General features: G+C 44.4%; 2 protein-coding genes across 4 annotated transcripts in view; one reads left to right on the top strand and one right to left on the bottom strand.

The window, feature by feature from the left end:
* Positions 1-325, bottom strand: part of LOC136004658 (ran-binding protein 10) — a 77,292-nt gene extending 76,967 nt beyond the window's left edge. The window contains exon 1 of one of the 3 annotated variants that reach the window (XM_065661335.1): positions 1-325. In XM_065661335.1, coding sequence (XP_065517407.1) covers positions 1-205 — 205 coding nt within the window. In that variant the 5' untranslated portion in view covers positions 206-325. The other 2 variants (XM_065661334.1, XM_065661336.1) reach the window with 2 other exon arrangements.
* TSNAXIP1 (translin associated factor X interacting protein 1) overlaps positions 264-12,957 on the top strand; it is a 27,908-nt gene continuing 15,214 nt past the window's right edge. The window contains 6 exon segments of the mRNA XM_065663829.1: positions 264-383; positions 563-758; positions 2,730-2,820; positions 4,304-4,452; positions 10,950-11,055; positions 11,057-11,144. Coding sequence (XP_065519901.1) covers positions 264-383; positions 563-758; positions 2,730-2,820; positions 4,304-4,452; positions 10,950-11,055; positions 11,057-11,144 — 750 coding nt within the window.

A 12,957-nucleotide genomic window follows, 5' to 3' on the forward strand; every position in this document is an offset into this window, starting at 1 on the left:
CTTTGTAGTGGACGCGCAGGTTGCCCTGCGAGAGGCCGATATAGTTGTACTTGTCCTTGGGGCTCCAGGACCGCGGCAGCGGCGTCTCCTCCTGGTTGACGGCGGGGTAAAGCCTGCGGAGGCGCCGGGTCAGCTCCTGTTCTTCGGGAGGGCACGGCAGAGCCGCATCCCCTCCGTGCGGAATGCCCGCCACCGCCTCAGCCATCTTGAATTCGCTTTGTGTCACCGGGCGGGGAACGAGACCCAGCTCCGACCGCCGGCCAATGAGCTGCGAGAGCAGCCACAATGGCGCCGCGCTGCCCGATGGGAAGCGGAGTCTGCTCCGCCCCCGCCTGCGCACCTCCTTTGCTCTCCGGGACTACAGCTCCCGAAAGGCTAGGCGCGTGAAACCCCACCCTCATCTGCGCGCCTCACGCTGGAAAAGGGCTCCGAGAGCGCCTCCGGGTGAGGGACTTCTGCTCCCATCGTACTCCGAGGCAGTGAGGTGCTGAGGGGCCTCTTCTCGCCTGCCTCTCTCCTCCCGACGCCTGCGCGCAAGGGCTGGTGTGGACTGCACCTGCAGCGGAGCCGGCAGCGCCGCGCTGGCGGCCTCGCTCCGGGGCCGACCGTTCCGCAGAGCCCGCCTCCTACCAGGGTGGTGCTGGGCAGTGCCCGGGCTGCTGCCCGTGGCGAGCAGCAGCAGCGCGTCAGGCGTTGCCTGGGCAGCTATAACGGTGCGACGGGGTCCTGGCAGGTGGATCGTCTCCATGGGGACTTGTGTAAACAGCAAATGCGCTGTCAAGGCGGCGGGCCGCTCTCCGCCGGGCAGGTTCGGGCTGGGCCTGAAGGAGAGAGGGAGAGAGAGAGAGGAAAGGAAGGAGGAAAGAAGAAAGGAAAGAACGAAAGAAGAGAGGGACGGGGCCTGGGCGCCACAGGGAGAGCCGAGCAGAGCCGTTCTGTTCCTTCCGACGGTGCTGTGGTGCAGCCCCGGCCCTGCGCCCCAGTAACTGTTGCCAGGCATGGCTTCCAGTTGCTGCTGCTTTTCCGTGATCCCTGTAGCCAGGCTGTTTAATCATAGGCTAAGAGCATCCTGCAGGAACATCTGCTCCCTGCTATTTATCAGTTTTACTAAATAAAATAAACTAGCATGAGAAAAATATATATCCAAATTATGAGAAAATGAACTCTGGGAATATATAGACCAACAAAAAAATGCAATGTTAAGGTCTATAAAAGTCACATATTATTTATGTTGGGTTTGGGTGGGGGTTTTTTCGTTAATGTTTTGGTTGTATTTTAAGAATGTGCCACTTCTATGGCAAGCTGTTTGTGCTACATTGGCACAAGAACTTTAAGTAGTATTTTGTTCCTGGAGCTGGGACGTTCTGTAAGCACACTCCTCATTGTACAGAAGCTTTTTAGCCTACTGTAAATTGGAATCTTACTGTTTCTGCAGTGTAATCTTCCTGCTTCTTCAACTGGAATTAGGAAATTTAAAATTCTGAGCCTTTACATTTAACCATTTGAAGGCTTGGTCAGCCTGAAGTTTAGGTTTTGAAAGTCAAACCCTCCTGTCTGCCCATGGTTAATTTTTTGTAAATTTTACAGACAGAACAGGGAGGGATTTGCATTGGATAATCACCTACTAATTATTTGGTTTTAATAATGGGAAAGGGACTTTTTTATAAAAGCAAAAAGGAACAGGACAAGGGGGAATGGCTTTAAACTGACAGAGGGGAGATTGAGATGAGATTTTAGGAAGAAGTTCTTCCCTGTGAGGGTGGTGAGGTGCTGGCACATGTTGCCCATAGAAGCTGTGGCTGCCCCATCCCTGGCAGTGTTCAAGGCCAGGTTGGATGGGGCTTGGAGCAACCTGCTCTGGTGGAAGGTGTCCCTGCCCACGATAGGGGACTGGAACTGGATGAGCCTTCAAGTCCCTTCCAACTCAAACCAGTCTGGCATTCTATGAATGAATAAAGTAGACAATAGAGCAATCCTGCATACCTGGCTTTCCCCCACCCACACACACCCCACCCCCACATCCCCCCACCCACAAAGAAACACTGACAAAGTTCCACAATAGAAATGAACAGACTCTTAAAATTAACAACAAAGTTTTGCTTTCAGAAGAGTTTGCAGCTTCTGAAGTAAAATTGATTCATTCATGGTTCCTCAGGCTTTACCTTCACAACATTCTTACACTGATGCAAATCAGCTGTTTTGTGTAGGGTCACCAACCTACCTTTAAAACTCATAGTCTGTATGAGTTAACCTAGCTCAGTGTGTCCTTCCTGTGGGGGGGACACTTTAGTGCAAAGCTCCCCACTGCAAACAACAGCAGCGTGAAACCTGCTAGTTTGGGTTTCATCAGGATTATTGCAAAATTCTGGCTGGTTGTGTGATGCTTTATTTTCCACTGGTCCCAGTGTAGACCAAGAATCATTTTGCACCCAAAGATGTGAACACTTTCCCACAATCACATAATCCAGGCAGCATGAACAACAGCTACCAAGGGATTGTTCAGAGGTGTGTAACTAATGGTTTCTAGTCTGGGGAGATGATTTCTTCAAAGAACAAAAATGTTTACTTGGTTTTTAGGTGTGGTCAGTCCCATCTGAGAAGAGTTTCAGGGTTCAGCCCTTGTCTTTCATAGGCAGTTGTACTGATTCTGGATTTTGGCTCTTTGTGGTGAGCTTGTAGTGCCAGCTACAGCACAAAGATTCTCTCAGTCATTCCGCTTTTGACTAAAGGCTCTTGGTCCATATGGCCTGCATTTGCAGCTGGACAGACAGTGCTAAGGAATCACAAATCCTGCTGCACCCCAAAGGAGAGACAGTCTAGGTAAGCTCTGTCTGTACTACTGGTTAAGTCACCAGAATTACTGGAAAGTTTTTGAAAACTAAGACCTTACAAAGCAGAGCCTCCTCCAGTGTTAGAGAGAACAGTGATGTTGGGTTACCCCACAAGCATTCACCATAATAGAGAACAGATTGTTGGTTCTGACTAGTAGCTCTATAGGTGATGTCAAGTATTAACATAATATTGAGTCATGCTTAATACAAACATCACCATACCATGCTATCATTTAGTGATTCATTGACCAACATCATAAAAGATTCTGTCAGGGCCCTGAGTGCACCAACAGGCTCTGCAAGTTCTTCTCCGGTCCTAGGCTCTTGGGTACCTGGGCTCAAGACTGATTTTGATGCGGCACAGCTGGATAACCTGGGATCAGGTCCTGTGGAAAAAGCTGCATGAGAAAGAGATTTGAGAAGCCTTCATTCAAGTGCACTCACCATTGGTTCTTGCTGGAGCTATGGTGTAGCCATGTGTCTCTTATCTCACTGACCCTAGCCCGCTGATTTGACATCGCAGGTGACACAACACCTTCCTCATCATTGCAGACTTGCCTGACCATCACTGAACTACAGGTGACCCATGCTACCATCAAGTGACCTGCTCGGCTCTTCTTGTTCAAGTCCTGTGGCACTGTGTCCTGCTCCCTGATTTCCGTGCTGTCACCTTCTAGGGTCCCAGCTCCCCTTGGGCAAAGGCATCCAAACTCTGAGGAGTAAGGGGAAAAGTTGTAGAGCCTGTTGGTGCACTCAGGGCTCTGACAGACAACAGGACACCTCTGTGGATGATATAATAAGGGTAGTTGGGCTTTTCAGTTTTAATTCTAGCTGGTTGTAATATGAAATATGCAGAGAAGGCTGCCCCATTCCTGAAAGTGTTCAAGGCCAGGTTGGATGGGGCTTGGAGAAACCTAGTCTAGTGGAAAGTGTCCATGAGTGTGGCAGGGGCTTGAAACTAGATGAGCTTTAACTCATAAATATTGTATGATAATCATATGATAACAAAATCCAGCAAAAGGACACTTAGCCTAGAACCTGCTGAGGTTCCTGAAGAATCTAGAACCACCTGAAACTTAGTATATTTTCAGTTCTCTCTTCAAATGGCTGTTTTCCTTGACCCAATAAATGCACAATTACTATTTATGCTCTTCTGATACAGAGATCCCACTCACCTGGCTCTTTATACCAAAACACATTATGAAGTTCTTAAACCAAAAGGTAGTACTAGCAGGACATCTTGAATAGCTTCCTGCTCCATCAAGGAATTTTAAATTGTCCATTGTATGCTATATTATTTTCCTTACCCAAGAATAAAAAGAAAAAAAAACCCCAAACCTACAGGTTTAAAAAAAAAGGGGGGGGGCAGTAGGAAGAAAATCAAGATCCTTGAGCTGATTTATAAAGAATTCATTCTTATGTACAGGACAGGCTTGAGTTCATGTGTCCATTCTTTCCCTGTGTCTATGCAGCAATAAACAGGCCCTTCTTAGCATTCCAAAGCCACCATACTTAGAGCAAATGGAGTCCTACTTAAAGAAGGAGCTGCAGGCTCTTGACTGGACTAAAGAGAATGCTCAGGAACTGAAGTTACAGGTATGATACAGGGTTCTCTTCACTTGAAAGGAAGTGCTGAGATGGGTACTTAAATTTGCTATCCAAAGGAAAAAGGAGAAGTACGCACCAATGGGTAGTATTGAATAAGCGGATTATCTGCTGCTCAGACTACAGAATTCACACAGGATTCAGTTTATCTATATATTGAGCTTCTGCTAATTGGATGTCACTGGGTTGTTCACATCTTCTCATGTCTTCCACATCTTCTGTAACAGTTTCCATTTTCAAATCAAAGCCCAAGTCTTCAAAAGACATGATAATCTAAAGTGGATGTGAAATGGAATTTACTATACTGAACTCCTGGAGATTCCTGCCTAAATCCATCAAGCAGCAAGGGTGCAGATCCCAAATTTTCACTGCAAAAACCTCTCCTTTCTGAAGTTCGGTTTCTGTGTGTGACAAAAAGATGCTTTCTTTTGCCTGAACCTAATCAGGATCCCCAACATTCTTAGTTTTAATGGGCCTGATCCTGGGAGGTTTGTTGTGAGTGTTTTGAGGACACACCTCATGGAGACATTGAAAATCACCACTTTAATTTAAAACCCTCATAGAAGTGGGTACTCCTGCTTTTGTTATATCCTGACCTTAGAGCATGTATGCAGACCATGTGAAGTTTGCATTTGATTCTTTCTGAACTAATTCATTCAAATTCTCATTCCAAAGGAATCCTGTAGTGATGGGAAAAGTGACGGAAGGAAACAAAGTGTCTAATGGCAGGAGAAAGTAGAGCTTTCTTAAGTGCGTTTACACTTTGGAATTACTTTTTTTTTTACTGTCTTACATAACATGTTTTCACTTTGTTGTTTTTACTAATGAGAACATTACTTACTGCTAGTGAAGTCTTTGCATGGCCCAGATACAACCCGGGAGTTCGACTATCCTTTCTGAACAAGTTTTAGTCTGCAGAGAGACCTTCTCCACTCTGCCACTGAGCTTCTGCTTCTGCCTCACAAAATAGGCAACAAAAGCAGCAATAGGATCTTGTTTCTTACCTTTATGAACATATTGTTACATCCATATTGTAACCTGAATTCCAGTCAGCTCCATCTTATGCTTATCATTTTCATTTTGGTGCTGTGCCCTGACACACTTGATCAAAGCTTCTCTTTCTCTGCTCCCTATCATACTGTAGAGCCCATCAACAGCAGAGATTACTCCACCTTCATGCAGGGATTTGAGACTTCATAGCAGCCTTCCAGTATCTGAAGGGGGCCTATAAGGATGCTGGGGCAGAGAACTCTTCATTAGGGACTGTAGTGATAGGACAAGGGGTAATGGATTAAAACTTAAACAGGGGAAGTTTAGATTTGATATAAGGAGGAAGTTCTTTACTGTGAGGGTGGTGAGGCACTGGAGTGGGTTGCCCAAGGAGGTTGTGAATGCTCCATCCCTGGCAGTGTTCAAGTCCAGGTTGGACACAGCCTTGGATGACATGGTTTAGTGCAAGGTGTCCCTGCCCATGGCGGGGGGTTTGTAACTAAATGATCTTAAGGTCCTTTCCAATCCTAACTATTCTGTGATTCTATAAGCTTTTGGACTTGGACCTGTAGGGAACAAACACAAATGGAGATGTTCTTACAGAGCTTAGTTGTGTTAGATATGTACATAGGATGAGCAGCCTAAACAGATGTCAACTGATAAAACCTTCTTTCTGGTCCATTAGGTCAATTTCTTTCATGCATAAATGTTGTTGGAAGCTTTTTTTTCTTGTAATACTTTAGATGATTAGATTTAAGGTTTTTAGATATTTTAAATCTTCATCACATACACAGTTCAGGCAACAGCAGTGTATCAAGATTGTCTGGGACAATCACAGGAGGCACTTGCACTGGTAACTTGAAGCTTGAATTACTCCTGAAGGCAGGGCAGAGAACTGAACAGGCCATTCTTAGTGAGCTTTAAACTTTTATTGGCATTCAAATGCCACAGTGATACCAGGACTTTGTAAGCTATGACAGAGGGCTAGAAATAGACTGTAACCAACAGCTCGTATCACACAGGGCACTGAGCAGCTATCAAATGGCAGCAGTCTTCTACTGGGACAAACTCTTAAAGGATATATATTATCACAGTACTTGTTACCTGGACTATCCAAATCACAGGCCCTCATTACAGACAACTGTTCTTTGCACCTTCAACCAAGTGAATAAGCCCATTTTAATCACTAAAAATTTTTTTTTCAAATCACTTTTATCAGTTTCCTTCCAGAATTCTTTACTAGACATTTCTTTGCTTCAGCTCCCAGAGAGATTACTGTTACCCATGCTGTTGGTGATATTGTACTGCTTTCTGAAGGTTTTTAGTTTGCTTTTTATTTGGTTATTTTTTGGGGGGTTTGGTCATCTTTTTTTATGCATTTTGCTTGGATGTGATAGGTCCCTTTTTAATTTGAAGTCTCTGTAGACCCAGCAAAACATACCTTTTATGGTTTTTGGAAATAAGGTGAATGCCAGTGAACCAGTATGCCATGGTAGTAAACATATTTGAAGTCTAAGAAGAAAATAAGTGGATTTTCTTTTTTCTCTTTTTTAATTGGAATCCTCCCATCTTTCTGAATACTGAGGACTCACTTCCCTAATTACAGATACTACTCTGCTAATGAGGCCTACATGACATCCATCCACTTCTAGCTAAGGGTATTGGATGGGGTTATCAGTAATTTCCAGCCTCCTGCTCTCTGCCCAGTACAGATAACAGCTCACCTGCCTGGCCAAGGAAGCAGAGATCTAATCGAACAGCTTTTAGCCACGGAAACATGAAGGACTCACTTCCCAGTCCTGATGGTGCCCTCCCACTGCTTAGACTGCACCAGCTCTGACACTCACTGGATACTCGCTGAGTCAACTCACCCAGCAGGAAAATCAGAGACCAAGAGCCGCAAAGTTTCCTGTTGGTTTAGTGAGCTCTCTTGCTCACAAAGGTATCCAAGCTAGGGAAGAGACAAAAGCAAGTGTCTGAAAGCAGAAAGCATACAAAAGGAAGGAAATTTACTCATTTATAGAACTGAGCTCCTAAATATCTATCTTTATTCTTGAATTATCTCTGACTGTGCTTAACAAAAACAACTTCTTTAAAATCTGTGAGAGGTGGCCATTATGATGGCTCCTAACATCAGCATTTCACATTCTGCTTATAGTCACTCACTACAGTGCTCAGAGTCTTCACGTGCAGCTTTGGAGGTGATAAATGGGCCATTTGGCTTAGGGAGCTGTATCATCACTTCACATATCTGTAGCACTTCAGCTGTCTTTGAAACTGACACTAAACCTGCTTTGCACCACAGCATTGAATTTCTCAGCCAACCACCTGTTACCTTTGTGGTCTGATTTAGCAGCTTTCTCTTACTTTGTTTTTATTGCCCTAGGCATATGTCCCATGTACCACCTTAGCCTAGATGACATTTAAGGTACTCACCACTACACCCACTGCTAGTGTGGGTTCTGCCTTTACATCTGCTAGCATTACAATGTAAGCCCACTTCAGTCAGTTTTCTTCAGGTCTAATTTAAAAAAAAAAAAAAAACCAACACAAAAAAACAAAAACCAACAAACCCCACAAAACAACAAAAAATTGTATTATTAAATGCTTTTCTAAAAATGTACTGTTTACACTGTATATTTAGCTGCATCCTTTTGGTAAGACATTTGAGGTAGCCAGCTCATGCATAGCTGAGCACACAGGCAGGCAGAAGGTGGCTGCCTCCGACAGGTACAAGGATATGCAGCCTGTACTGGCTGCTTCCAATCACTATTTCCCTTCTACTAGAATTGTACATAGAGCTATAGCTCCTTTGGGTGTTAAGGTTGTGCTGAGCCAGCACTAAGGCTTTATGGCATTATTTCTGGTGTAAATTCACATTAATGTGAAGGTACTAAAGAGAACTTTGGAAGTACTATCCATATATATTTCCTAATATTTGGAAAAGATTATCATGGAAGAGAGAGCACTCAAATCACTACAGCTGTAAGCTTGATTTGAGATAAAGTTTGTGTTACTAAGAGCTCCTCTAAGACAAAACTAGATGAGGGAGCTGGCGGAGGTCATTGCTAGGCCACTTCCCATCATCTTTGGTAAGTCGTGGGAAACGGGCGAGGTGCCTGAGGATTGGCGGATGGCAAAGGTCACACCAATCTATAAGAAGGGCAAGAAGGAGGACCCGGGTAATTATAGACCGGTCAGCCTTACCTCCATCCCTGGAAAGGTGATGGAACAACTTATTCTTGACTCCATCACTAGGCATATCAAGGATGAGGGGGTCATTAAGAACAGCCAACATGGTTTTATGAGGGGGAAGTCATGTATGACCAACCTTATAGCCTTCTATGAGGAAGTGACTAGGTGGAGGGATGAGTCCAGCGCAGAGCCACAAAGATGATTAAGGGAGTGGAACATCTCCCTTATGAGGAGAGGCTGAGGGAGCTGGGTCTCTTTAGCTTGGAGAAGAGGAGACTGAGGGGTGACCTCATCAATGTTTACAAATATGTAAAGGGTAGGTGTCAGGATGATGGAGCTAGGCTTTTTTCAGTGATATCCAGTGATAGGACAAGGGGCAATGGGTGTAAACTAGAGCATAGGAAGTTCCACGTTAACATCAGGAAGAACTTCTTTACTGTAAGAGTGACAGAGCACTGGAACAGGTTGCCATGGGGGGTTGTGAAGTCTCCTACACTGGAGATATTCAAGGCCCGCCTGGACAAGTTCCTGTGTGATGTACTGTAGGTTACCCTGCTCTTGCAGGGGGGTTGGACTAGATGATCTTTTTAGGTCCCTTCCAACCCTTGGGATTCTGTGATTCTGTGATAGGGTAGGTCTTCACGATGATGTTATCCACAGCTTAATCCATTTCTGGATTAAAACAATATTCAGGTTGCTATGTCCATAGGGCCTTCATATTCACCCCATGGTGCTAAGACTTCTGGGTCCATCCAGCAATTCTGTATTTGCAGTGAGCTGCACTGCAGCCTGAATTCTTTCTAAGTGGGAGAATGTCTGTCTATTCTTGGTGTGGGGAGAGTTGTAAGAGGTCAGAGAGCTAATGTTCTCAAATGGCACTGGCCAGTGCCCACACTACCAAATAATCACTTTGGCAGCCAATGAGTTGTGCTCTACTTCTACTGGGCAGGTACAATTATAAATATTGCTGCACTTAACTAAAGGGGCTTAGGTAGACTCCTTGTGGTCAGGAGTCAGTTGTGAAACACTAAAACTATGCCTTGAAACACATTTGCTGAAGCTTTAACACAGAGTTCTTAGCTCACACTGAGCAACTAAACATCACAATGTCAGAATCTCTGTGCTCTAATTTTTGTTATCTCTTACCCTGACACAAGTATCACAATGAAAGAGTTTTGCAAAACCTTTGGTACAGTTACGGCATGGGAAGGAAATTCACACCCAGGTACAGTAAGAAAAAGTAGTTCCTGTTCTTAGATTCAGGTATGAGTTTTAACTTTTAAAATGTAAACTCTGTTGCGTAGTATTTGTACATAAATATACCAGGTTTTACTGAGGAGGCAAAAACCTGCAAGTCAGACAATTCAGCATGCACCATTTCTATCCTTCTGTTCAGGAAAGGGAATGAAGAGGTTTGATTGGTGAATAATGCAGTTATTCACAAACAAAACAAGGCTTGCTCACAGCCTCCTTTCAATCGCACCATATCCCATCTTTTATAATTTTATTCTCCTGGTGGAATTCCGTCTAGGCATAAAAAGAAGCCTCCATGCCAGGGAGGTAACACCCAATGAAATTCTACCATGTAGCTGTGACTAGGATATGGGACCTGAGTCCAGTACTGTTACTGGGTCCCTCAGTAAATATCCTAAAGACAGATTTTCAAGACAAAGGGGAAATAGCTGAGAGTGAAAAGCACAAGTTACAGCAGAGAAAACCAAGAGCAGCAACAGGAGTTCTTTATTAGATGTTCTGAAGAGAAAGGCAAGGTAAGAGAGGCATACCTAAAAGGAGGGGAGGGTGGGTAGACAAGAAGTTTGTATACAAAAGGTTGCATGAGACCATGCATTTGGAGAAAAGAAAGCAGGTCAAAGTTCACAAAGAATGTTCCTTCAGAGAAGAGGATATATTGCTAATTACAAGTAGTCTTTAGCCTCACATACTGCCTGTGCTTAGATGGGGACCTACCCACCTGTGAAACATGACAAAACCGTCAGTGCTCATTATGTCTTATCAAAACCTTAAATTCTCAAGAACACAAAATATTGCTCGTTCTTTGTTTTCCAAATTAGGACAAATATTATGAGCTAACATCAGAAATCCTGACAAAGTTCATATGCACAGCTAAATAAACATAAAATTATCTTTTAGATTATCCCAAAAGAGACTACACCCAGCCCCTAGGCATTTACCAGGCCAGGCAGCAGGAGCTCAATCTTCAGGCTCACTTCCCACCAGCACTCTTTTGAAGCTGAATATCCCACAGCCCAGCTGGGTGGAATTCAGACTTTATTGCTCATTGTGAGACCCCACCTCTGTTTTCTTTAGCTTACCAGAAGAAAAGGATCTGTGAACTAGAGTTCTTGAAGGTAATGGTTGCAATTGCTTTGGAGGAGTGTACCCTGGTGATACTGACACTGCAGGAAAAGCAGAAAGGAAATAAGAATACTAGAGCAAGAGAAGCAACATTTGTTAAAGATCATTGGCCACATAAAGGAAGAAAAGACTTTTCTTCAGACTCAGGTAACTTAGACAATGATGAGTCAAACGTTTCCCAACAGCAGCTGGATGCATTTTATGCATTTGATCTCTTACCTCCCAGCCTCTGATCTTTTGGTGTTAGTAGAAGCTCTGGAGCAGACACTAGCACAGTTGTGCTGCTGGATCTTGGCTGGCTCTGGTGAATATCCTGTTCCATTGGGACAGGCTGTGCTGCCACTGTCAGAAGTCTTCACTTGCATTCATTGCCCCAACTCACTCTTCCAGGGTCACACTTGAAGGAGGAAGGAAATCAGTGTCTTCCTGGTACTAATGTTGTAAGTTCTTATGTAAAAATAAGTCTACTGTTTCACAACACTGAACCTTAGCATCTTTAAATCTGTATTGTTCATCTTCCTGCCACTGCAGTCACACTGATATCTATGGGCAAGATTAGTTAAGTCCTTCCAATTTAAATTTCCACTTTATACAGGTCTTGAAAGTTTCAGCTACTCAGGCAGAAATGACACTACTGTTGGAGAGCAGTAAGAGCAGAGCTACTGCATGAGGAAGGAGAAGCCAGGGGATGAGGGTGACTGCAGTGCAGTTAAAGCATGGTCTTACAGCACCAAGTAAGGTGCTGGTAGCAGTTGTCCTCAGCAGTTCCACATGAGGCAGTTAACCCCAGGGTCCATGCATAGTTGGTGGGGGAAGGCAGAAGCACAAGACAGGGACAGAGTCAGGACTGGAGGCAAAACTGCAACAGACATCCGAAAGGATCCATTCAGGAGAAGTGTTACTTGTGACATCTGTCCAAGGTATGGTTAGTATACAGAGACAGGACTAGAAGCAGATACACCTACAGCACAGCGCAACAGCCTCAACCTGTTTAACAGAGCTCCTTGGCTGTGGGCAGGTGGGTGGATGGAGAATCTAGTTGAGGCCAATCAGGATAATTAAGGTTCTTGGGGCTCTGAAAGCTACTCTAGCTAATTCAGGAAGCATCAAAGTGTTGGTTGGAAGGAACATCTAGAATCTCCAGCCCACCAAGCAAAACTATCACCTACATTACAACAGCTCAGCCACAAGCTTGTCTGGCTGTTTTTGAGATCTTCCCAGGATGGTGATCTTCCACTTGCCTGGGCAATGTGTTCCATAGCTGGATCATCCTCCTGGTGGAAAATCAGCAAAAGGAAGAAACAAATTGTCCTAAAATCTGTATATAAGCTACAGCAATTCCATTGTAGACAGAGGTGTGATAAGAGCAGGCACAAGTGCCTGAACTTCCTTTCATCCCCTAGTTCAAGTACTAAGCTTAAGTGGTAAAGGTGAAAAAGAACAAGCTTCTAGGACAGACTAGGTAGGCTTCTTACTCACTTAGCTAGCACTTGGTGAACATTAAGAGGCTTTGGTTTCGTTAGCAAGATCCAAATGCTCATGAGTATCTCTTCCATTTGCAGTCCTAGACCTAGCCAGCTCCACTTGCTCGTACCCCCAGGCCTCAGTGCTTCATCGAGCCATTCGGAAACTTCTCTGAAAGGAGCAACTGGGAACTTACACAAAGTTACACTTGCCTTAGAAAGCCCAGAATCCAAATTCTAGCTTGGGCTATTTAAGTTTTGCAATTTGGGTGGAGGAGGTTGGGAAGAATAATTCTGCTAAAGCCAGAATTCAATTTCTGAAACAGCATTCAACTGTTCTAACTGGCCTGGTTAGATACTGAAAAATTCCTTGGAAAAAGCCACCTAGGCTGCTGACTTGCCTGCTGGAGGCAGCATGGTTGTGGCTAAGTTGGTGTAGAGACGCAGGCAGACCAGCATTGCTACAGAGGGCTGGTATTTACATGAGAGTAACAGAA

The sequence above is a fragment of the Lathamus discolor genome, chromosome Z (assembly GCF_037157495.1).
Source record: "Lathamus discolor isolate bLatDis1 chromosome Z, bLatDis1.hap1, whole genome shotgun sequence".
Classification (NCBI taxonomy): Eukaryota; Metazoa; Chordata; class Aves; order Psittaciformes; family Psittacidae; genus Lathamus; species Lathamus discolor.